At 37.5% G+C, this 27,807-nt stretch overlaps 1 protein-coding gene across 2 annotated transcripts in view; it reads right to left on the reverse strand.

Moving 5' to 3' along the window:
* Nucleotides 1–27,807, reverse strand: part of LOC150106701 (uncharacterized) — a 568,467-nt gene that overhangs the window by 419,446 nt on the left and 121,214 nt on the right. For both annotated transcript variants that reach the window (XM_090393288.1, XM_090393289.1), the window contains exon 4: nucleotides 24,375–24,463. In XM_090393288.1, coding sequence (XP_090249414.1) covers nucleotides 24,375–24,463 — 89 coding nt within the window. The remainder of the gene's footprint in view (nucleotides 1–24,374; nucleotides 24,464–27,807) is intronic.

The following is a 27,807-nucleotide window of genomic DNA, read 5'->3' on the forward strand; positions in this document are numbered from 1 at the left end:
AGAAAAGGAAAAAACACTAGAAAATTTTCCAAAAATCTTTTCCTAATTAAAATTCTTTTTTTTTTTTTATTTATGTTGTGTCGGTGTCTTCTATTTCTATACTACTTATGAATTAGCAATCACTGGAGATGCTCAGTCATAGGTCGTATGCGATGCGTAGTGTGTATTCGCAAATCGTCTACTCAACTCGGACCGCCCCCCCCCCCCAAGGTTAAATCCTGAGTGCGCCACTGCACGGAACTGATTATTAGTACTCATCTTATGCTACCTCCATAATGCCTTTTTCCTCTGTATTGCATGCCTAATCTCTTCATTCATCCATTTCACACCTACCTTATTTAATATATTAATCCCAGTTCCAATGACTTATGAAGGTATGTACATCTTGCCAATTTTTGTATTCTCTGTATGAGAATACAGAGGTAGCAAGATTTTTTTTCTCCTGGAAACTCAAAGTTTCCATCCTGCATACAGGCAAATCAACAATAAGAACACACGCAACTTATATATAAAAAATACTATTGTTGTTGGTAGTGGGTGATAGATGGTATTGTGTGTAATTGGAGAATTACATAGTAAAGACAGTGATGCAGTTGGAGGATTAAGTAGCAGGGAAGACAATGAGAGGTGTATAGAGGAATTAGAGTGCCTTCCTGCAATCAACCCTTGGACTCCTTGGCAGTGACATGAAATAATGATAATTCCACTGCCAACTTAAACCGTGAGGCATGGTTAGACTTAATAGCCTCACTAGAGTCATCCAAACCTACAAGCACTGATGTTTTACTTTTCTCACAACATAATATCATTTTGACAAATAAAACCTTATCAACATAATGATATTTTATGCATCTTTTATTTCACTTTTAATCAACTTAAGCATTTTTTGTAAGAAAAATCATAACTATATTTAAATATTTTTACAGTAGTGCAGGGCTCTGCACTTGAGCCACTGCCATTAAGGAAAAATATAGTTGTTTGCCAATGATACAAAACTGATAACAGTAATAGCCAATGAAGATGATTTATAGACTGCAGAATGATTTATAAAGATTGGCAGTATGGCTAAAGGAAAATGCATTTCTCACTCATGGAACAATTCATTAGCTATAGAGATCATATTGCAAAGGTGGCCAAAATAGCTCATGGGATTACTTGGACACTGAATAATATACTGACAAGCACAGATAAGGTATTATCCCTCTTTATAAGTTTTTAATACAGACACATCTGGATTGCTGCACACAGATCTCGCTGCCTAGATTCCTTGATACAGAGAAGACTGACCAAGACTGACATCTACATAATGCTCCCAATTGGATAGATGGAAGGTCTATGGGTTACAATGGCTAGTTGACAGAGATAAAAGAGAGGATATGAGAGAAACATAACTTATTAAAGTTTTTTTTTATAGTACTTACACAGAAGACATGACACAGGAAGTGAGAGAACAAAGGATCAACACTGAAAATTGTGTGATAATGTGGTTAAGGTGTGAGGACTAGATTTTGCTTGGAGGGTGGTGAATGGATGGAATGCTGGAGGGAGGCAATTGTGAGTGCTTCACCAGTGAATGTTAAAGAAAACTGAATAGCTATTGTGTGAAATAAGGGTTACTGTGGTTCTCCCAAAATGAGTTTTTCACTCCATGGAGATGCCCAAATTTTTTTTTTTTTTCTGGGCATCTGATCCCACAGAGGTAGAAGGTTTTTTCTCCCATAAACTTAGTTTTTCATCCCACACAGAAGATCAGCTCTGGTACACACACAATTTACAGACAAAAAAAACAAACAAACATTAGGGGCAGTAGATGACATTGTGTGCAGATGGAGATTAGCGGAGATGGTGAGTTTGGAGTATTCTTACCCTCCTGCAATGAGTCCTTGGAGATGCCATGTAATAATAATAGTCTTTCTTTCTTTTACTTCTTTAACAATTCTTTGGGATTTGCTTTGGCTCACTCTACTGATTTCCTGTTATTCTGCCTTCCATTTCATACACCTTCTAGACTGTGCTTTGCACTGTTCATGAGCATGCTGATCACCTTTCTCTTTGAATTCTCTCAAAATAGTTTTCTTTTTCTTTCGTTTTTTTTTTTTTTTGCAACTCCTGTTTAAAAAAGTTACTCATCTAATTAATTTTAATTTGATTCATACTCCTAAACAGGTAGATTAGTACTTTATTCAAATGTTCCTTGACCATATTTCCCATACATAGCTACTAATATTCTTCCCTTTCAGTTTCTTATGTTCCAAGCTCCAAGCAGTGTCTTGATTTTGTCATAATTCCCAGCTTCCCAGCTCTCTGATTGCACGTATACTCCTTTTTAGCTGAAAATCACATGTTTAGCCACCATTCACTCTTATCAATTGGCAAAGTGGCCACTTTGGTTACCAACAAATCCTATGACGTGATCACTACATCCCCTCTCAAACTCTTGGCACCTTCCATAACACTGCCTCAGGAATTATTACTTAATAATAATAATCCATGGTAAGTGAAGGGCCTTTAGGCCCAAAACTACTAAGCAACCATGTTTTGGAACAATAATTTTAGGATAAGGTGGTTGGTTAGTCTTATTCTTAAATATCTACTTTTATGCGAAAATTTCGTATGTTCTCCCGGCAGGTTTGCCAGGAGAAGAGATGAAAGTCTACCACTTCCACAAGAGAGAGGCTAACTCACCTTCAAATTAATATTATTCCTTAGTAGCTGAATAAATGGAGAGGTAGTGTGGCTGAGCGGCCTAAGGCACTGGTTTTAGGCACCAGTCTTATTGAGGAGTGGGTTCAAATCCCACCACTGCCATTATTTTTGCATCATCAGTTATTTGTGAATCGAATAAAAGAATCACTTTGTGTTTTTCTTTATTTGTGCCTGTGTAGCTCAGTGGATGTGGCATGTGTGGTACATGGTGTTAGACCACCTCAATGAAGAGCGTCACAAGTTCTATTCTAGTCGCCAAATAGAGAAACTTTTACCGGCCTGGTTGGCCGAGTGGTTAGGTATCCAGCCAAGAGGTTGCAGGTTCGAATCCCGCCATAAGCATGGATGTTTGCGATTGTCTGTGGAAATACTAGTGGTCGTGGTGGGCGGTAGATGGTGTTGGTGTAGTTGCAGTTAGTGGATTGAGTGGTGGAGACAGAGATATAGGTGTCCTCTCTTGATGAGTCTTTGGACTCCCTCAAGGTGTCACGTAATAGTAATAATAATAACAATAATAATCCATTTCCTTCTCCCTACCACCTTCCACATGTCCTTTCCTGCTTACAATCTATGAGTTTCCTATAATAATTACTTGCCTTCCACTCTGAAATCACCTGTCATGTATACTGTCCACATCATTCTCTGGACTATAGCAGCGACCAACTAAATATACTGTCCTATTTACCTCTATCTTGCACCAGATAGTCACAGTACAGTGACTTCTATCTTTTAACCACTTACTGAATCAATCACTATTTTTTGTTGTTGTTGTAGTTTATCTGTTATCATCATTAATATTCTCCCTCCACCTTGTTTCCCTTTATCTTCCATGAAACTACTATAGCCACAACTCCTTGTCTTGCTCTGACAACTTTTAGCATTAATGAACTTAATTTAGTGCATTAATCAACAACTACTCTTACATTTATATTAACTATCCCATTCCAATTTGTTACCTAAGGAACTATATTCAGCACTTTTTGCTCATTGTTTCACTTACTTACCTGCCTTGGTGCTTGCATCAGCTAGGGTTTTGCAAGAATGAGTAAGTGAACTAGCAATGCCTTTGACTAGGCTCTTTAGGTCTCAGCTCTGGGAGAGTTCCAAGAGGGCAAAATAATTCCTTTGCATAAGGGAGGTTCTAAGCCTGCAGTAGCAAATTATCAATCAGTATCAATAAGCAGCAATCAGTATCTCAGGTGTGGTGGTAAAAGTACTAGAAAAATTGATTAAAATGAGAATTCAAGAATGGGTATCCGAGTCAATATGGTTTTGTGAAGGGTTGGTCATGTGTTAGTAATCTACTAACTCAGAGTAATAGCTGCGTTGGATAAAGGAAATGGCTACACGATGATTTCTGCTGGATTTTGCAAAGGCATTTGACAGAATATCACATGGAATTCTGTTATGCAAATTAGAACAAATGGAGATGGATATGACACTGGTTATGCGGATAAGAGGGTGGCTGCTGGACGGATATCAAAAAGTGGTATATGGAGGGGCAGAATCGAGGTATAAACAGGTGACTAGTGGTGTGCCACAAGGTTCAGTGCTGAGACCACTGTTGTTTAATTTGTACATAAATGATATAGGAAATAACCTTAGAGGAAATATTCAGCTGTTTGCTGATGATGCAAAATTAGGTAGAGTAATAGTTAATGAAGGCAATGTGGAGAGCTCACAGGTGATTTAAATAGATTTTGAGATGATTTGGGAAAAAATAGATTACAAGCCATGTATTACATTGATGGTACTATACTCCAGGAAATAGATGAAGCTAGAGATTTAGGGGTGGTGGTGGTGATAAACAGAGAGTTAAAGTTTAGAGGACATATTCCTAAGGTCGCTAAGGCAGCAATATAAGATTACTTGGCTAGTGAAGAACACATTAACAAGTAGCAATAAGGAAGTTGTAATTCCTCTTTATAAGGCCTTGATATGCTACATCTGGATTACTGTGCTCAAGTCTGGTCTCCTAGGTTTCTTGAGGATGAGGAAGTGGTGGAGTGGATTCAGAGGCAAGTGACCAAGACAGTGAGTGGCCTGTGGAATGTTACCTATGAGGATAGATTGAGGGTGTGTGGAATGCAGAAGTTGGTTGGAGAAAAAGAGGGGATATGATAGAGATATTTAAGTTGCTTAAAAAGGTAAAAAGGTTTTATAGAATAGATGCAGGGGAAATGTTTCAGCACTTGGCTAAAGGACCAGAACAAGGGGTCATTCCTGGAAGTTGAATAAATGTGTAGTTAGTAAGGGTGTGAGGACTAGATTTTTTGTTTGGAGAGTTGTGAATAAGTGCAATGGGTTGCCAGAGTCAGCTGTGAATGCTTTGTCTATTAATGGATTCAAGGAGAGGCATGATAGATTGTGAGGATAGATTGGGTATCCTGCAATGAGTCTTTGGACTCCATGGAGATGCCCATATAATAATAATAGTGCACTCACTGGCATCCTTCCCTAATAGCTCTAGTTTTCCTGATTTTGTATTTCCAATCTTATTCTTAAGCAGCAGCACTTCTTCCAGACTCTTGACATCAAATTCATTCTAATGCAACCTATCCTTATGTGAGTCATTTTGTCCATCAAACTCACTTCACATGTTCACAACCATACATCATTCCTTCTGTACAACACTACCCACTGCTCACTTTCAATCATCGCTATTCCCAACCATAGTATATGGTGATAACATTCATTACTATTACTGTTTTGCTCTTTTCTTTTTCTACAACTGATGAATTGCACTCCAAATGATTTTGAGTTAGGAGTCTGGAGATAGTGTTGTTTAGTGCAAGTCTGAAAGTGAAAAGTCAGGGAATCCAGAGCTGCAGCAAAGAATTACAATGAAACAGACAATATTGAAGTTCTCACAAATAACAGAATAATTTGGAAGAGAACTATTGAGAGGAAGCTAGTAATAACATAAACTTAATCACATAGTACTGTAATAGTATTTTGTACTCTCTTTGAAGGTAAATACAAGGAATTTGATGATCACAATAATGAACAATAGCAAATCTAGCACTATGACAACCATTTCATAACTTGCACTGAAAAGAAAGAATTGCAATTAATACACTAAACCAGAGATATGAAAGAAAATTCAAGAAAGATTAAGCACTTATAATACAATTCTTTCTTTTCATCCTGTCAATAAGAATGAATGGCAGGATCAAATTTCAAAAACACTGTTGCCTTTCATCCTTCCTGCACAACACCAATTTAATTTTTTAAACTTCTGCAACTCTAGAGTTCCAAACGAAGATCAAAGAACTGTATCATATCTTGAACAAAAAAAGGCAAATATCAAACATAGTGGTCTATCATAAATAATTATTTATGATCAAATAGCATCCTATTTATGAATTAGTGCACAAACAGGACAGCAGACACTTTTGTAGTATTCTTCTCATATGCACACACACACACATAATAAAAAGCTATTTTGATCTACACTGAGCCAAACTTTAATTATTGGGTAAACTATATTATTATTATTATCATGAATGCACAAGGCCTGTGTAGCTCAGTGGAAGTGATGTTAGCATCCTCTGTACTAGGCCACCCAAAGATAGATTTAAGTTCAAGTCTAGTTGCTGACTGGAGGAACATTTTCTAAGTCTTTCTTCAACCAGTTCCTGAGTTAGTCGATCTCTGGCATAGGTAAGCGAGTTTTTTTCTCCCAGAAACTCATGTTTTTCATCCCATAAACTGAAGAAAATCTACCCTTGAACCCACATTATTTCAGACAAGAACATATCCCGTTAGGATTAGGTACCAAGAGATGGGAGCACGTGTTCGTCAGTCTCTTCATCGGTTGCCACTTATAATTGGTGATAGTCTTGAGCCAGCTATCTCTGATTGGCTACTGGTGGAGAGTGAACTGCCCACTCAGTCTCCAAAAGCTAGATGGGGTTAAAAAACTCCCATAAGGGAATAAAAGGTGTTAGCTGATTTTTTTTTTTATTAATGCACCACCAGGGAATCCAAGGACTCATCAAGGGAGGGCCACATTTAGACACTCATACTTAAATACCTATCAAGTTTCACTTGAACACATTTATCAAGGAAGCACTCACAACATCTAACAGTAGCCTACTCCAAGATCTCACCATATGGCAAAAGAACCGGAACCTTATATGCTTGCAGAACAATGCCTCAACCAGAACCTAGGCCTTATATGCTTCCCTAACAACACTTCCATTATTCATAAGCTGCAAAATCTCCATTTATTTATACAGCAAGATCTCATTATTAACTTGTTTCTATTAATCTCGTCTTTGCAGTCTATTCCTCCCACTTTGAAGATCATAATTCCCCAATCTGTCCTCATATGCACAATTCCACGGGCAAGTTATCATCTTGGTTATTTGCAAGTGAATGTTTTCAACTGTTTCCTCATCTCCATGGAGTTCAGATAACTTATACCAGTGCAAAGTAATCCAGATGTAGTTTTATCAAAACTTTGTAGTGGGAAAATAACTTCCTTATCCCAACAAGTTAGCATTCTCTTTAACAGCACTGTCATTTAATGTGATGATTTAGCCACATTAGCAATGTGACTCCTAAACTTTAATTTACTGTCTACAATAATCCAAAGTATCTAGTTTAATTTGACTACTTCAATAAATTCTCATTAACACAATACTCACCAATGTCTACCATCCAAAATGCATTATCTTACATTTGGCAACACTGAACTGATATTCATTGTTAATGTGCCCATATAACAAATTGTTCAAATCATCCTGTAGGGATTCCTTATCAGCAACAGTCCTTATCATTCATCCTAACTTAGCCTCATCATCAAATAAATGAATATCACACTCAGGACCCTTTTGGATGTTAACTCCACCCCAATATCATTAATATACATATTAAGCAACAATGGCCGATGTGCAGAACTCTGTGGTACACCACTGATCACCATCCTCCTCAGAGGTTCATCAAGGTCATACATCCCTTTCTGATGCCTGTTGGTCCCTGTAATGAGCAGACTGCTGTAACCTTGAACAAAACCATGGTGTTCTCTACAGAATATCCTAGGGTTGTCTTCCTGCCTTTGGATGTGATTCATAACCTACCTTTCCAATACTTTGATGACCACAAAGAGATATTAATTGGTCTTCACTGCATCGATGTTAACTCCACCCTTATAAAATGGAATTATCTTGCTCTACTAACACTTAGGTTAGGAATCCCCATAATTGCTGAGACTCAAGCTCAACAATTAGGGACCATGCTAGATGTTTTTCACATATGGAATAATCAATAAGTTGAAGTTTTTTTATTATTAGTTATTGTTATTATTTGACACCTCCAGGGAGTTCAAGACTCATCGAGGGAAGGTACCTACTATACAACTCTCCGTCTCCACCACTCAATCTCATTCACCAACCGCATCATCTACACCAATGCCATCTATTATTCACCACCACTAATATTTTCACAGACAATCACAAACATCCATGCCCATGGCAGGATTCAAACCTGCAGCCTTTTGGCTAGTGAGCAGATACGCCAACCACTCGGCCAACCAGGCCGGCATGTTAATACTAGATGTAGATGGGATACTGGCATGGATGCTTCAGCATCTATCCGTTTAGTTCAAATGCTGTATTTCAATCCAGCTCTTGTAGTAGCTTTAATGCTCCTAACTTATCTATTTCTACATCCAGTTCTCATCTCTTCTGGCATCTAGAGAGTTAATGGACATGCCCAGAATATATATCTTACTAAAGTGCAAACTTAAAACTGAGTTATTTCCTGTGTATCATCTCTCTCCCTTTTAATTGATACATTATTATTTTATTATTATTTTGGTAACCTTCATGGAGTCAATAGCCTCATCATGAGAGGCCCACTCAACTAGCAACATGTCTATCATAATGAATTTTGAAGTTTTTTTAGACTACCTGCATTCACAATGCCTTCCACTCACTAATAACTCTCCATCTAAAAAAAACAACTCCTTACACCTTTTGATAAAGAGTGTGACACCTTTTGACTACTTGTATATGGATAATGGGGAGGAGGTGGAGAGGATCCATAGGCGAGTGACCAAGATGATAGCAGGTCTATGGAATGAACCTTATGAGAACAGGTTGAAGATTTGTGGGTTGCAGAAATTGGTTGATAGACAGAAAAGGGGTGATATGATTGAGACATTCAAATTACTGAAGAGTTTCTATAAGATTAATTCAGAGGATATTTTTCAGAACAGGACAGGTGGTGGGAGAACTAGGAGCCATTCCATGGAAACTGGGCAAGAGTGCGGTTAGCAAGGTTTTTTGCTTGGAGAGTGGTGAACGAGTGGAATAAACTGCCAGAGTCTGTTGTGGGTGCCATGACTATGAATGAGTTCAAAGCAAAGTATGATAGATACTGTGTGGATGTTGAATAGTTGTTCATGACATGATGTTTAGGGCCTCCCTCGATGAGTCTAAGGACTCCTTGGAGTTGCCCGTAATAATAATAATAATATATGATTTCTGCATTACTTCAACCTTGGTATCTCTTCTGGGTCTGGCTCCCACTGATGAGACCTCAATAAAGGCTGAAACGGATCTGGATAGTGGCCCTTCCCAAAATGCACAGCATTATTCATGTCTGAAAGAGTGTGTTCTTTGCATTATGGGATACTAAGGCAATTGATGCGAAGTCATTAGCCTCTATATACAAGTAGTGCAGTCATGAAGATGCTTCAGCTGAAACATTGTTTGCTTACACTTGAAGAAAGGATTAAACATAGAATATAATTTCTTGGCATCTTGAATTTATATTATATTATAACCAAGTGAAAAAACTTTCAATATGATTAGTACAAATTGAGTAATTATTATGGATGGTTTCAATTATGGAGACATAAAATGGGAGGAGTAATGGTCACAGGCAGAGAAGAAAATGGAATTTATACAGCTGCTGAGAGATAATTACCTGAGGAAACAGGTAATGGAGGAGACATGAGGTTCAAGAGTTCTGGATCTGATCACTGCATCAGAGAACTTAACATTAACTAATCTAGTAATGCTGCCTCTGCTTGGAGAAGTGATCATGTAGTCTTGACCTGGGAGATTGCCAGACATGCAAAATTTTCTGTAAAGAACAGATCTATGTAGAATTACAAAATGGGTGATTATGACAAGCTGAGGAGTCAGTTTTCAACAGTGCATTAGCATAAAAATTTGGAGGGGAGAGATGTTGGCACATGGGAGGTGGTCAAGAGGTGGCCATTCTGATACTGCTTTCTTCAAAGAAAGCAGTATCAGAATGTATCAGTATCTGATACTGCTTTCTTCAAAGAAAGCAGTATCAGAATGTATACCTAGAGGCAGAAGGCTAAATCAGATAGGAATTAGATGGATAAACACTTCATTTAGCAGAAGTTGCACAAAAAGAAAAGGTTATGGTGAGATTAAAATGAAAAAGGTGATCAGCATGCCCATGAGCAATGTAAGGCATAGGCAAGTAGGGTAACCTATACACTAAGGAAGGGCAAAGCTAATTATGACAAGGCTAGCTGATGAGGACAAAAGAAATTCTAAGGAATTATTTTGCTATATGGCAAATAAAATTAGGAATGGACATGGATGACTTTAAAAAGTGCTCGTGGTTGGGATATAACAGAACCAAACCAAATAGCTGAATTACTGAGTGAGCATATTACAGGGATGTACCATCTAGGTGGTGACATTGACTGATAGGAGAATAGAGGTTGGAGAAATGGAGGTGCTTAAAATATTGCATAACCTCAATACAAACACAGCCATGGAATTAGATGGCATACCAACCTGTATATTACGAGAATGTGCAAGGGAATTATCAGCTCCTCTTACCAAGTTGTTTAATTTAAATCTGAATACTAGGAAGGTGCCAATGGAGTGGAAAGAGGGCAAAATAGTCCCATTGCATAAATTAAGCTCCAAGACAGAAGTAGCAAACTATAGACTAATCGGCATCTCAGGTGGTGGTTAAGGTATTGGAGAAATTGGTGAAAGACAAATTCAGGACTGGGTGGATAAGAATATGGTACTCTATAAGAGACAGCATGGTTTTGTGAAAGGGTAGCTTGGCCTTAGCAATTTGTTTACTTTTTATAATACACCTGGTCGTCGACTTACGACCTATGCGACTTACAACCGTCCGCACTTAAGACCACAAAAAAAAAAATTAATTAATTAATTAATTCATAATAAATCAGGCAGCTGCACGTAAGATAACTGTGGGATACGATAGTTATTGTACAATAACCCGCATATGATAACTATCTCTCACACACATGCGGCAGTTGGAGCACCTGCAAAACTCTTTCCAGAATGCCTCAGTTAATGGAAATAAGCAAGTATTTGAAAGGAAAAATAAGCGTAAGAGTGGGAGAGTTTCAAAAATGAAGGAAAGAGTGTTGTACGGTGACTAGTTATTAAGAAGTGTGACAGATGGGAGTTTAACTAAATCGTACTTACTGGGTGCAAAATTTAAGGATGTAAATGAGAGTATTAGAGTGCAAAAACAGAGGGTGAAAGAAGTGATAGTTGTGGCGGATACGAATGAATTGAAAGGAGATAAATTTTTTATGAGAGAGGACTTGAAATTATTGTTAAAGGTAGCGAAAGAAAAGAGTGACAGAGTCAGGATGGTGAGTCTGTTGCCACGGTACGATAGAGAGAAGTTTAGAAGGAGGACCATAATCGCAAATGACTTTATGTGCAGGTTATGCAGATGGTGTGGTGTGGAATTCGTGGAATGAGTTTGATGGGTGAAAGGATTTATACAAGATGGATGGCCTGCATTTGAATGGATTTGGTGTGTGGACACTTGAAAAAGTGTTGCTGAATGAAGCGAAAATGGATGTGCAGAACCGGGGAAACTAGAACTACCAAGGAGGGGGGGGGGGGGGATATGCGGACATCAGTGAGACAGTTGAGTGTAAAAATGTATATAAAGTACCCAAGCCCGTACTAAGGACAAGTAAATGAAATGGGATCGTTAGAATAATGCATCAAGATAGGGGTGGAACAAGGGGACCTCTGCATTTCATGTATACTAAAGCCAGGAGTATTAGGAACAAGAAGGAAGAATTTCTGGCCTTGGTTGGCTCTTCCTGGCCACAGGTTATTGGCGGCATTAGTGAAACATGGCTGACAGAAGATGATATAGTTAGTGGGATAGAATGTGTAGGTTATAGTGTGTTTAGGAAGGACAGAGAAAATAAAATGGGGAAAGGAGTGTTATTGATGATAGCTGATGAACTGCAGCCAAGGAGAATTGAAGTTGTATTGCAGGGTAGTGAAAAGAGCTCATTTGAGGCTATTTGATGTGAGATTGAGACAGGCAGAACAAAATATACAATTGGGTGCTGCTGTGGACCAGGTAATGGAATAGATGGTGGAGATAGTATGCATAAGCAAATTGATGAAATGAGTGGAAGGAGGGTAATTATTATGGGGGATTTCAACTATGGTAACATTGAATGGAAGGAGGAGATGACACATGTGAGGAAGGAACTGGATTTTATTCAATTATTAAGGGATAACTATCTGAGACAGCATGTAATTGAAAATACTAGGGGTGTGAGACTGCTTGACCTGGTAATAGCATCTCAGAATTTGACTGTAATGAATAGGACCATGTTGCCACCTGTTGGTGAGAGTGATCATAAGATCTTGACCTGCGAGGTGGCTAAAGGTGTGGATTTTCGATTAAGACAGGGTATATGTGGAATTACCATGCTGGCAAGTATGACAAGCTTAGGCGATTGCTTGGTTCAGTGCCATGGCATGTAAAATTGCAAGTGCTAGATGTCGATAGAGAATAGGAAGTGGTCAAGGAGCATTTACAGGAGGTTATGGCTGATTGTATACCTAGGGTCCGAATAGTAAAACAAGTAGGGGTTAAATGGATGAATAACACCATTAAGCTTGAGCTGCAAAAAAAGAAACAACTGTGGAGGGAATTTAAAGAAAGGGGTGACCTGCAGGCACACGAACGGAATAAAGCGCAGGCCAGAAGCGTAACGAGTGTGGTAAGAAAAGCAAAAGCGGATTATGAAAGGAAACTAGCCATGCAAGCTAAAGAGAATCCCAAACAGTTCTTTCAATATGCTGCAAGCAAAAAAAAACTGTACACAGCAGAATGATTTTAAGGAATGCCGATGGTAAGGGGGTCACTGAATCAGTCGATATAGTGGAATTACTGAGTGAGCACTTTGCAAGAGTATATCATCCAGGTGGTGACATTGAAAGAATGAAGGAACCATTAGTTTATACAGGAATTGTGATGAATGAAGTGGAGGTGAATTGTCTATTACAGAACCTTAATATGAATACATCTGTGCGATCGGATGGTATACCGGCACAATATTACGTGAAGCCGTTAAAGAATTATCAGTGCCCTTGACCATGTTGTTTAATCTGAGTCTCGGGTATGGTTTAGTCCCGAAGGTGTGGAAAGAGTGGAAAATAGTTCCACTGCATAAAGGAGGATCCAAGACTACTGTTGCAAATTACCGACCGATCAGCATATCAGGAGTCGTTGTCAATGTCTTGGAGAAAGTAGTGAAGGGAAAAATACAGGAATGGATTGATGAAAATGAGATACTATATGGGGGGGCCAGCATGGCTTTGTGAAGGGTAGATCATGCCTCAGTAACTTACTCAAGTTTTATAACACAGTGATGGCTGAACTGGATAAAGGCAATGGGTTTACAGTGATACTGCTGGACCTGGCTAAGGCCTTTGACAGGATACCACATGGAATTCTAATCCGTAAACTGCAACATATGGGAATGGATATAGGGTGGGTGAGATGGATAATGGGTGGTTGATGCAGAGATATCAGAGAGTAGTTTATTCAGGAGTAGAGTCCAAAAGACGGCCTGTGACAAGTGTTGTGCCGCAAGGGTTCTGTTCTTGGATCACTGCTGTTCAATTTGTTCATTAACGATATAGGGAAGGATCTAAGAGGAACAGTTCATTTGTTTGCTGATGATGCAAAGTTAAGTTGGGTAGGGCAATAGTGAATGCAGAAGATGTCAAAATCTTGCAGGATGATTTGGACAGATTGGAGTTCTGGGCTAAGGAGAATGGATTTCAATTTAATGTGACAAGATGTAAGGTTATGCATTTTGGGGTGAAAAGATTAGCAGCAGTATACCACATTGGTGGAACACATTGGTGGAACTGTACTCCAGGAGATTGATGAGGCCAGGGACTTGGGAGTGTTGGTGGATAGGGAGATGAAGTTTAGGGGGCATCTAAACTTCATAGGGGACATCTATGGAAGTTGGGAAAGAGTGTGGTTAGCAAGGGTGTTAGAGCTGGGTTCTTTACTTTTAGAGTGGTAAATGAGTAGAATAAGTTGCCAGAGTCTGTTGTGGGTGCTATGACAGTGAATGAGTTTAAGGCAAGGTATGATAGATACTGTGAGAATGCCGAATAATTGTGTGGACATGATGTTTAAGGCCTCCCTTGATGAGTCTAAGAACTCCCTGGTCGCCTGTAATAATAATAATACACTCAGTCGCTTTCAAGCATATGTTGCGTGTGGTTAGGTTGAAGGTTGATGACTTGAACTTATCACATTCCACAGTATCGACAATACTTAAGGACAAAGAAAGAATTCAGGAAGATGTGAAAGGTTCCGCACCCATGAAGTCTACAATTTTAACCAAACAACGACAGGGACCCATCCATGAAATGGAGAAATTCTTGTTTATGTGGATGGAAGATTTAATACAGAAAAATTCACCCATGAGCCTTTTCACAGCGCAAGCGAAGGCTAGAAGTCTGCTTCAAAGTTTAAAATCACGTGCCGGAGACGATTACACAGAAGATTTTCAGGCTAGTACTGGATGGTTTAAGTGTTTTAAAAAAAGATTTGCTTTGCATAATGTACTTGTCACAGCAGAAGCAGGAAGTTCAGATGAAGATGAAGCCCAAAAATTCGTTGCTAGTTTCGACTCTTTCGTAGATGAAACCGGCTTGCAATGTAAAAAGCATGCCTAATCATACGTACATACACCAAGAAGCAAAAAGGATGCCAGGATTCAAAGCTTTTAAGGATCGGGTGACTTTGTTGCTTGGTGGGAATGCCACGGGTTTTAAGTTGAAGCCTTTTCTCATTTATTGTTCAGAAAACCCTCGTGCATTTAAGCAGCACATCAACAAGCACACACTGCCCATTTACTACCGTTCAAACCCTAAAGCTTGGATAACTCAAGCACTCTTCGAAGACTGGTTCATGAACAGCTTTATTCCCCAGGCTCGTGAATACTGTGTGGAGAGTGGTATTCCTTTCAAGATTTTATTGATTATGGACAATGCCCCTGGCCACCCCTCCTCATCTGGACGACCTTCAACATGATGTTAGAGTGGTTTTTATGCAACCTAACACAACCGCTCTCATTCAACCCATGGATCAGGGTGCTATTTCAGCATTCAAGGCTCACTACCTCAGAACGACATTCGCACAAGCCATCGAAGTGATAGATTCTGATGCTGATTTATCTTTGCGAGACTTTGCAAGTACAACATTCTTCAGTGTATCAAGAATATTTCGACCACATGGGAATGTGTAACAAAGAATTTTATGTTGGGAATTTGGAAAAAGTCTCTAAAATGTTATGCAAATACATTTGAAGGATTTGAAAAAGGAGAGGAACTGGAAGTGATTACAGAAAAAATAGTTAAACTTGCAAAAAATCTTAAATTAGAATGTGAAATAGAAGACGTAGAGGAGTTGCTAGATTGTGAAATAAAAGAACTTTTGGATGAAGAGTTGATTGAATTGGAAGCGCAGAGAGTGTCAGAAGAAAAAGCAAGAGAGGAAGAAGAGGAGCCAGAAAAGAAATTCACTGCAAACAGTTTATCAGATTCTTTTTCGCAACTGAATAAAGCTCTCGCCAGTTTCGAAGCAATGGACCCTAATGTCGAATGATTCACAAAGGTTGAACGTATCATTCAAGATGCTGTGCATTGTTATCGTGAGATATATATGAAGAAAAAAAGAAACAAACTGTTCAAACAAAGCTCAGCATGTTCCTCATCAAGAGAACATCTCCTACCTCAACCCAAGAACATGACCCTGATGATCCACAACTCAGTACAAGCAAAGATTAAAAATTGATTTTGTAAATTTCATTTGTATTAATTTTTACATTAATTTTAGATTGTATTTTTATGTTTACAGAACAGTATGTACAGTATTATTTTTCACATTATGTACAATATACATAATTATAAATTTAAAAGATTATAAAAATAAATTATAATATAAAGATGATAAAAAGATTAGAAAGGTTAAAGAATACTGTTAATAAATATATGGCCGACATACGACCAGATTGACTTACGACCTGTCAGCCAGAACGGAAGTTGGTCGTAAGTCGACGACCAAGTGTAAGGTGAAAACAGTGGAGCTGGATAAGAGAAATGGTTCTGTGCAAAGGTTTCTGTGGTTCAGTAGTTCGAGAGATAGATTCCGGTATTGAGACCATATGTTTATTAAATACGAACAGAATATGTACGAACAGGATACGTGAAGGTTAAAAAATACTGTTAATAAATATATGGCCGACAAACGACCAGATTGACTTACAACCTGTCAGCCAGAACGGAAGTCGGTCGTAAGTCAACGACCAAGTGTAAGGTGAAAACAGTGGAGCTGGATAAGAGAAATGGTTCTGTGCAAAGGTTTCTGTGGTTCAGTAGTTCGAGAGATAGATTCCGGTATTGAGACCATATGTTTATTAAATATGAACAGAATATGTACGAACAGGATACGTGAAACCCAACAAGTTTCGTAAGTCATATGACTTACATCATCATGGGCATTGGTGTATAAAAAAGGTTAAACACAACTAACAAAGATTACACTCATAGTCCATTAGATGTTTCTAACTGTAACAATGAAAAAATTGAAACATTCATTGATGAATGTTTGTTGGAACATTGTTATTTGTTGTCACGTTCTGTGCTTCACGTGTGTTATGTCCGAGATCTGAGGAAGTTAGATTTTTTTATGAATGCCAACCACACTTGGTGTAATATCAAACCTTGCTTTTTGTTGCACTGCGTAGGAATTCTAAGCATTTTTTCTGCTTCCTTGAACTTCCTTGTGAAACAGTTTTTATCAATGTATGACATGATCACTTTTTCGCAAAGTACTTTATGGGCAGTGGAAGTTGTGTGGAAAGCTAGGCCTGATTTGTGTTCTCTTCTTTTTCTACATCTTTTTTATGTTCTGGCATAAGGATTTCTCCTGACCTTCCCGTCTGGCCTACGTAGCAAATGCACAAGAACAATTTGATAGACCCCCGTTTTTTTTATTGGATGGTGCGAAGGTTTCAGTGGATGTAGGAATCTTGATATTTTGTCTAAAGGGAGAAAAGCTACTTTTAAGCTGTACTTGTGGAGCACTAATCTGTCTGTGACATTTTTGATGTATGTTAGTGAAATTGCATTCTTTGAAATCTGGATGGTGCGAAGGTTTCAGTGGATGTAGGAATCTTGATATTTTGTCTAAAGGGAGAAAAGCTACTTTTAAGCTGTACTTGTGGAGCACTAATCTGTCTGTGACATTTTTGATGTATGTTAGTGAAATTGCATTCTTTGAAATCTGGATGGTGCGAAGGTTTCAGTGGATGTAGGAATCTTGATATTTTGTCTAAAGGGAGAAAAGCTACTTTTAAGCTGTACTTGTGGAGCAATGTCACTAATCTGTCTGTGACATTTTTGATGTATGTTAGTGAGATTGCATTCTTGAAATCTTGTTTTTCTGTGTTGGTTGTGGGAGCTGTGTTCAGGATTTTCTTGATTGTTTTCGGATCAAATCCATTAAGTGTGAGGTTCTGTGTTAAGTAATGTAATTCCTTATTTCGCTTTTTTTTCGTGATTGATATCTTATATGCTCTGTCTCTGAAGGTTTTTATTATACCTATTTTTCGTGAGGGGTGGTGGTGGTGTGAGGCTGCATTAAGAAATCTTCCTGTAGTTTCAATTTGTAAACGGAAGAGGTTAAACTTTTTTCTTCTTCATTTTTTTCTATGAGGATATCCAGGAAAGGTAATTTTTTATGTTCTTCTATTTCCAAAGTGAAATAGAAGTATTCACTTCTTCTTCTTCTTCATCTATGATCTCTTATGCTTTTAAGCGTCGAGATTTTGCCAAAGAGATTTCCATGCCGTCCTGTCCAAGGTTTGTTGTTTTGCTTCTTTCCAGTTAATTCCCTTCTTTTCCAATTTTTCTTTCATTTCCTTTTGCCAACCTTTCCTGGGTCTGCCTATGTATCTTTTTCCTATTTTCTGGCTTTCGTATACAGTTTTTGCTATTCTTCTTTCTTCCATTCGATTGAGATGTCCAAACCATCTCATTTGGGCTTGTGTTATGAATTGATTCAGAGGTGCAACTTGAAGGCTGTCTCTTATGGTTTGATTTCTTATTCGGTCTAGTCTTGTTTTTTGTGCCACTTTCCTGAGATATTTCATTTCAATTGTTTGTAGTTTATTTATGTTTCCTGTTGTTAAACACCAAGACTCACAACTGTATGTTAATGTTGGTAGAAACACTGAACGGTACACTGCCATTTTGGTATTTTGGGTGACTTCTTTCTTATCTAGGAGTGGGCCTTTCATTGCATAGAATAGCTTTGTTCCCCCTCTTATCCTTGTTAATTTCTGTGTCTAGTCTTCCATCTTTTTGTATATATGATCCCAAGTATTTAAAGGAGTGGACTTGTTCCAGTTGGTGATTCTCTATTTTTATTATGTGTTTTTGTTGGTTTCTAGATATGATCATTTCAGTTTTATTTATATTTATGGTCATATTCCTTTTCTTTGTTTCTTCATACCAAATGTTGATATTGTACTGCAGATCTTCAGCTGTATTTGCTAGAATCACTACAGCACCTACAAAAGCCATATGTGAAATCCTGCTTTCTTTCAGTTTCCTGTATCCTAAGTGGAACTTGTTTTTGTTTGGCATGCCTTTAAAATTTCATCCATTACTATGATGAAGAGAAGAGGGCTGAGGATACAGCCTTGCCTCACTCCTACATTTGTTTCAAATTCTTTTGATCTATTATTACAGGTTCTTACATAATTTCTATTACTTTTGTAGAGGCTTTGTATGGCTGCTATTAAGTTATCTTGTATCTTGTTTTTCTTTAATGTTTGCCATATCAAATGTCTGGGAACTCGGTCAAAGGCCTTTTCAAAATCTATAAAACATGAATGTAATTCTTTTCCATATTCCAATGTTTTCTCTGATATTTGTCTAAGACTGAAGATAAGATTCTGTGTGCTTCTATTTTTTCAAAAGCCATATTGCATTTCATCCAGTGTGTCCTCTATTTGATTCCTAAGCCTCGCTTCTAAAATGCGGGTATATAATTTTCCTGGAACGCTTAAAAGCGAAATTCCTCTATGGTTTTCACATTTGTGGTTGGCTCCTTTCTTAAATATAGGGATTATTATAGCTACTTCCCAGTCTTTGGGAATAATTTTCTTTTTCCATACAACATTGAATAGGTGTAAAAGAAATTTTATGGCTTTTGTTCCTATTCACTTCTATTACACCCAAATATAAAATACACCCAAGTATTTTATATTTGGGTGTATTCTGTTAAGATATTCTTTAAAAACAATTAATTCATCTGTCGTTCCTGGCCAAATGACAAAAATGTCATCCATATACCATAACCATCTCTTAGGTTTCTTTTGATAGTTTTTTAGAGCGTTAGTTTCAAAGTTTTCCATGAAGAGGTTGGCTAAAGCTGAGGAGAGGGGGGGGGGAGCCCATTGCTAGTCCTTCCTTTTGTTCCCAAAATTTGTCCTGGAATGGAAAAACATATTATTCGTGCAGTGTTTGTATAGTTCTACAACGTCTAGTGGAAAAAAATTTTCAAGAAGAGTCGCTATAATTTCTCGGTACATTAGTGAAGAGACTGACTATATCCAAAACGTCTGAACGTTCTATATTAACATCCTTGATCTTCTCGATGAAACGTAAACTGTTCTTTATGAATGAATCTGTTTTTCCTATATGTGGCGCTAACATGTTTGTCAGATCTTTCGCCAGATTTAATGTAGGGGAATCTCTTCCATCCACAATCGGCCTTAACGGGGTATCTATTTTATGTATTTTTGGTGCTCCATAAATTCTTGGGACTAATGGGTGTTTAAATGAGAGATGAACACCTTCTTAGAGGATTCCACCACCTATTTGCCTATTACAAGAGACCCCATATGGCGAGCACATAATAAAACTAATGACTTAATCAAAAAGATACCTAAATGGCCTGAAGAACTAAAAAGAACTATCATTCTAAACACCCATGGAATTTTATGGAATGCTCCCTATGAGAATAGATTGATCATCTGTAGGCTTCAAAACTTAGTTGATAAGCAAAAAAAAAAGAGATGTGATGGAAGCATTTACATTATTAAAGAGGTTTTATAGGATTGATACTGAAGACTTTTTTTCAGTACATGGCAGGAAGGGAGAGAACAAGAGGTCACTCATGGAAATTATGTAAGAGTGTGGTTAGCAAGGGTGTTAGGACTAGATTTTTTGTTTGGAGGTTGGTGGATGGGCAGAATGGGTTGCCAGAGGTGTTGTGAGTGCTTCATCAGTGAATTGAAGTATTGTGTGAATAATGGATCTCCCACGAAGAGTCTTCTGACTCAATGGAGATACCTGTATAATAATAATAATAATAGAGATGAGCCCATTGCTTAACCCAATGAAAACTGGTCCAGTTTTCATTGGGTTCAGACTGATGTGAAATCATTGCCAATGGTCCAGAGACAAGTGACCAAAGCAAAATCAGAACTTTAGAATATTAGTTATGGAGAAAAGTCAAAGCAGGGTTTCTCAATCAGGATTCTGCAGAACCTTAGTGTTCCACGAGATGTCTCTGGGGTTCTGCAAATGATCATGATAGAAAAAAAAAAAAAACATAAATAATATGAATATAACATTTATTGTATAATATATAAATAAACATAACAGCATAATAATTTTATGTAGGGATTTCTGAGACCTTAAAATTATTTCAAACATTCTTCCAGAGGAAAAGAGACTGAGAAAGGCTGGGTTAAAGGAATATAAACCACAGTGTTTGGAAGCTAGACAGAAAAGTAGTGATATGATAGAGACATTTATGTTAGTGAGGGCATTTTATCAGATTAATATAGAAAAGAATTTATACTATATATTCGGCATGAAACTCTCCGATTCCAATCTTTGAGTTTCTTATTTGGTTTTAAAACAATGTGGGATCTAATATCCCCGTAATTTAATTAATAGAAAAGAATTTAAAAAGAATAGGTGAGATGGGTAAAACAGGAAGCTATCCTTGGAAGTTGTGGCACAGAAGGGGTGCAAGAGTAGCAGATGACTCCATGGATAAAACTAATATGTATATAATAATAATGATGATGTGATAACAATAATAGCACCAGATGCTACAGCGCTTGGGTTAGGGCACTTTGTTAGTCTGATTTACTGTAGTGCTGTTTTGTTATTATAGTGAGAGAGAGAGAGAGATGACTGTTATGATAGGTTTCACGGTATAAAAGAACACAGATGGTTAAGAAAATAACTATTTATTAACTTAAAAGCTAATATTCCACTGGTCTTATATCCAGCATCTTCAGAGCACACAACACAAAGTTTGTTACAAAGGCAAGACAACCACAATCTGGTGTAACAGTGGGGACAGTATAAGTGATTGCAGCGTGCAATACAAGACTAAAGTCCTAATATGGCGCCATCTAGGTAAAAAAAAAAAAAAAAGTTTTGAAATAGTAGTCCAAATGATAAAAATAAAAGTAATAAATATTAATTTGGTCTTAGGATGACTGTCTCCCAAATCTTTGGTAGATTTATACAGCCATACTTGTTAAGGTTTGGGGTATGTTTCAAGGCTTCTGTTGATTCCAGGAACAACCTCTCTGACTTGTAGAAGCTTCTGTGTATTACTTTTGTTTCTTTCCAATTGATCCTGTGTGCAGGGGTATCCAGAGCATGGTCTGCCAGACCCGACTTACCATAGCGAAAGTGTCGGATATATTTTTTGTGTTCACTGAAGCGGATGTCCACATTTCTTCCTCTCTGTCCGTAGTAGGCTCGATGGCAAGAACAGGGCACTTCATAGACACCAGGATGTGATAAAGGAGTGCATTTGTCCTTGGGTGAACGGATGAGAGTTGCTAATTTTTTATAAGGTTTAAATACTGTGCGTAATTGGTGTTTGTTAAGCACCCTAGATATCTTTTCAGATGTGCCTTTAATGTATGGGATGGTGATTGTTTTGTTGTAGTCTTCTGTGGTGGATAGAGGGGATTTATGGGTAGCATTTAGTATGTTATCTATTTTACGGGGATTATAACCATTGTTTAAGAAGGTTTGACGTAGGTGAGAAAGTTCAGCAGTGAGAGCACTGTCATTGGAACAGATTGCTCTAACTCTATGGGTTAGTGTTTTTAAGATACCATATTGTTGAGAAGGGTGATGATGTGATTGTTTGTGTAAGTATCTCCCTGTATGTGTGGGTTTTCTGTAAACAGAAAATGATAAGGAACCTTCTGGAAGATGTGTGATCAGTGTGTCCAAGAAAGGCAGGCAGTCATTGGCTTCTAGTTCCATTGTAAAGTGGATTTTAGGATGCTGGCTATTTAGGTGCACTAAAAATGTATTCAATGTGTCTGGGCCATATGGCCAAATGGCAAACACATCGTCAACATAGTGTAGCCAGAGGCTAGGTTTGAGAGTGGCTGTGTTGATAGCTAATTTTTCCAGATGTTCTATGTAGAAGTTGGCTAAGGGGGGAGAAAGAGGTGAATCCATAGCTGTCCCATCTGGGCCATGTGGCCAAATCTGTCCCATTTGGCCACATGGCCCAGACACATTGAATACATTTTTAGTGCACCTAAATAGCCAGCATCCTAAAATCCACTTTACAATGGAACTAGAAGCCAATGACTGCCTGCCTGCCTTTCTTGGACACACTGATCACACGTCTTCCAGAAGGTTCCTTATCATTTTCTGTTTACAGAAAACCCACACATACAGGGAGATACTTACACAAACAATCACACCATCACCCTTCTCAACAATATGATATCTTAAAAACACTAACCCATAGAGCTAGAGCAATCTGTTCCAATGACAGTGCTCTCATTGCTGAACATTCTCACCTACGTCAAACCTTCTTAAACAATGGTTATAATCCCCGTAAAATAGATAACATACTAAATGCTACCCATAAATCCCCTCTATCCACCACAGAAGACTACAACAAAACAATCACCATCCCATACATTAAAGGCACATCTGAAAAGATATTTAGGGTGCTTAACAAACACCAATTACGCACAGTATTTAAACCTTATAAAAAATTAGCAACTCTCATCCGTTCACCCAAGGACAAATGCACTCCTTTATCACATCCTGGTGTCTATGAAGTGCTGTTCTTGCCATCGAGCCTACTACGGACAGACAGGAAGAAATGTGGACATCCGCTTCAGTGAACACAAAAAATATATCCGACACTTTCGCTATGGTAAGTCGGGTCTGGCAGACCATGCTCTGGATACCCCTGCACACAGGATCAATTGGAAAGAAACAAAAGTAATACACAGAAGCTTCTACAAGTCAGAGAGGTTGTTCCTGGAATCAACAGAAGCCTTGAAACATACCCCAAACCTTAACAAGTATGGCTGTATAAATCTACCAAAGATTTGGGAGACAGTCATCCTAAGATCAAATTAATATTTATTACTTTTATTTTTATCATTTGGACTACTATTTCAAAACTTGAATTTTTTTTTTTATTTTTTTTTTTTAACCTAGATAGCACCATATGAGGACTTTAGTCTTGTGTTGCATGCTGCAATCACTTATACTGTCCCCACTGTTACACCGGATTGTGGTTGTCTTGCCTTTGTAACAAACTTTGTGTTGTGTGCTCTGAAGATGCTGGATATAAGACCAGCGAAATATTAGCTTTTAAGTTAATAAATAGTTATTTTCTTGACTATCTGTGTTCTTTTATACCGTGAAACCTATCATAACATGTCTGACGAACACATAAGCCTATCCATGCATAGAGATGACTGTGTTTGAGAGATCCCAAAATTAGTGACATTCAAAAGATTTTTGGATCCTTTATTTGGTTTAGGAAAAATAAATAAATAAATAAATAAATAGTGTGTGTGTGTGTGTGTGTGTGTGAGAGAGAGAGAGAGAGAGAGAAAAAATCCCAAAGGAAAGTACTTTGGAGGACTTCATAGGCCACTCCATTGTACTACATATGCTATAGGTTTACAACCATTCACAGGTGAACCTGGCATTAAAAAATAATAAAGTAAAAATTAAAATAAATAAACATATAGTCATTTAAGTTTCTTCTATTAATACAATATAACTCTTTTTTTTTCTTTTTTTTACTTTTCTATTTGATGACCATCAACAGTCCTTTCCAGTTCTATATCCACATCCATTTGCAAATCATTTCTACCTACTGCAGATCACATAATCAAAGGGACTTATATTTAAAAAAATTCATACTTTTATGTAGCCAATCTTGAAATGACTAAATATTTTTTAAAATATTGCATTTCTTCGTGTAATGAAAAAATGCACTGAAAATAGTATATGTTAACAACTCACCCAAGATATGCATTCATGCTATGAATATTCAATGGAAGAGGAATTCCTGATGCCATATCTTTAATATCCAGGTTTTGCATAATTCTTTTCTGTACATAAATTGATGTAGTTAAGTGATATTACTGATCATAAAATAATGGAAACAAACTAATTGACCAATTGCCATGTGCAAGAGAATTACCATTTAATTTTCTCTCAAAGCACTGGCATATTTAATGTGTATTTGAACAGGATAAATCAGAAAATAGCCAGATAACTAGTAGATAATATTACTAACCAGATATCTAGTAGAAAATAACCAGACACCTAACTGCTGGCTTGGTTGGCCAAGTCATTAGCATATCCACTCTCCAGCCAAAAGGCTGTGGGTTCGAATCCCGCCATGGGTATGGATGTTTCTGATTGTCTGTAAAAATACTACTGGCATTTGGTGGACAGTAGATGGCAATGGTGTAGTTCTGGTTCATTATAATTGGTGGATTGAGTGGTAGAGACAGAGAGTTGTAGAGTAGGTGCCCTCCCTCGATGAGTCTTTGGACTCCCTGGAGGTGTCATCACATAATAATAATAACATATATGAATGCATATTAAAAAATCTTGAAAAGATTTCTTTTCATTTGATAAATTTCAGTGTTCAAACATTCCATGTTTCAACATTATTCATGACAAATACTTTAAACCAGCAATTATAAATAATTACATACAGAAAAACTGGCCTTTAGAACACATGCAATTTACAGACAAAAAAAATAGTAGTGGTGTGGTGGTGGTGGTGGGCAGTAGATGACATTAGTGTAGTTGATGATGGTAGTGGCGGTTCGCTATAGTTGTGGATTAAGTGGTAGAGATGAAGAGTTGTAGATTAGGTGCTCTCCCTTGATGAGTCTTTGGATTCCTTGGAGGTGTCATATAATAATAATAATTACTTACCTTTTCAAGCTCAATACACCCTCCCACACTATGTCTCCAAATATTCCTTTTTAATACAATCTAACAACAACCTGTCTTCATGCCATTTAAAATGTACTAATAATTTAATAGTAAGTACATTTATTTATGCTTCTAACTTGTACACAAATATTAACATCTCTAAAAATGCAATAACATTGAGATATTATAACAACAACATATATCTGGAACAAGGCAATATCATTTTGCTTTATTATCAAAAGGAAAAAGCAACTGAAATAGATGCCTTTCTTACACAAATATCAACATAATCTGTTCAGTTAGTTTCAGCATTTAACTCATCAGTCAACTAAATACCAAATATATACAAAGCACAACATGGCCAATACAGTATCTCGATAAAATAAATATACCAAGAAATTATATACAGTCATTCCTCCCGAAGTTATATTTCGTGTGGCAAAACAATTTTTACCTTCAAAAAGAAGGTACAGCCATGGGCTCACCACTTTCTCCCCCAATAGCTAACTTTTATATGAAAGACTTTGAACAACGTGCTCTAGAGACAGCATGTCTAAAGCCCAAAATTTGGCTCAGATATGTCGACGATATTTTCGTCATTTGGCCCCACGGCCACGAAGCTCTAAATACATTCCTTAGCCATCTAAACAAACAACACAAATGTATCCAATTCACCATTGAAATGGAAAAAAACAACTCTCTTCCTTTCCTAGACACGCTTGTCACACGTCTTCCCTCTGGCTGTCTCTCCTTCTCAGTTTACCGCAAACCTACACGCACAGGCCAATACATAAACAAAAATTCTTACCACCACCCAACACAAAAACTAGGTGTCATAAGCACCCTTAAACACAGAGCCCTAACTATTTGTTCTAATGAACAGGCTCTAAACCAGGAATACAAGATCATCAACCAAACATTTATCAAAAATGGATACAGTAAAAAAACTATTCACAAGATCCTCCATAAAGATACCAGTAAGAACAAAAAAGATTTCAAGAATGCTATTGCCATTCCTTATGTTAGAGGCATTTCTGAAAAAATAGACTGAACACTTTGCAAATACAACATTAAAACCACCTTTAAACCCCCAAATAAGTTAAGACACCTACTCAGTTCTTCTAAAGATCCTCTTCCACACCTAGCACACCCAGGGGTATACAAAATACAATGCACATGTAACATACCATACATAGGAGAAACAGGGCGAACTATCCCAATCAGACAAGACGAACACAAACGACACATTAAATACTTCCATTTTGGTAAAACCAGCCTTTCTGACCACGCACTCCAAACATACCACAGAATTGACTGGAAAAATACCAACTCCCTACACAGCACCAAAACCTGGTTTGAGAGAAAATTTAAAGAGTCATGTGAAATGCTCAAACACAACCCAAATCTCAACAAAAATGATGGCCTAACCATTTCAAGAATGTGGAGGACCCATCTACAACCTGTATAACAACCTAAACTAGCCTTAGAAAAATTCCACTACAAGAAGCAAACCTGGTGAAGTGTTTGGAACATTCAACAGCAACTGAAAGAAATCATTTTATAACAATCAGAACTATCCAGAAGAATATTAATACATGAAGACTTTAGCAGTTTATTGTAGTTGTATTTATTTATTTATTATATATATATATATATATATATATTTTTTTTTTTTTAATTAATTTATTTTATTTTATTTTTATCACTAGAGGTCAGGCTAGGAAAAAGGATTTATTAACTACGTAGATTTAGTTTACCGGCATACAGGGCATGAGCATGTAGCTTGGTTCCTTATACAGTTGTATTCTTCTGATGATGACCTCGATATAGGGGTCGAAACGTCAAGTTTTATTTTATTAGTAATTAATAAAATAATCTGTTCAACACGTGTGTTTTTGTGTCCCTAAATTTACAAATATGACAAGTATATAATTTCTTGGTATCTTTAATTTATAGCATAACCAAGTGGGAAAACTTCCAACAAATAGTATCTCAATATTGGCCATTCTGTGCACAAAAACATACCAGATTACTATTATGCTTGCTTTATGTGCCTTTTTTTTACTCTTTGGGAACTACTGACTTGAACACTGATCCTGCCCCCCCCCCCACCCTTTTTTATTGCAAAAGAAAAAAAATCTCATTTCTCCTTCCCTTCACTTTTGACAATATCTAGCTTCTTATGTATATATATATATATATATCATCTCATCTCCCTTTTACCCTCTTTTACCTTGCAGTGTCGAGGGTTTATTAATCATCGGACCTCAAACCGTTCGCAGGATAAGGTGGTCAGCCCTACGCCCTGGTATATCCTATGTCCATAGTGTTGAGTTCTCAAGGCCAGTTTGCCTGCTTTGTGGGATGAAAAACCCCCAGGATAAGCTGGGGAAAAAACCCTATCATCCATGCCCAAGACTGGCTAACTTGGCTATGGCTGAGGAAGATCCTTCAGCTCTTCACGTCTCTGACGGGAAGCGAACAATGGCCACTCCTTCCCCAG

The sequence above is a fragment of the Typopeltis vanoorti genome, chromosome 5 (genome assembly GCF_054136105.1).
Source record: "Typopeltis vanoorti isolate ZY-2024b chromosome 5, IOZ_Tvanoo_1.0, whole genome shotgun sequence".
Lineage (NCBI taxonomy): Eukaryota > Metazoa > Arthropoda > Arachnida > Uropygi > Thelyphonidae > Typopeltis > Typopeltis vanoorti.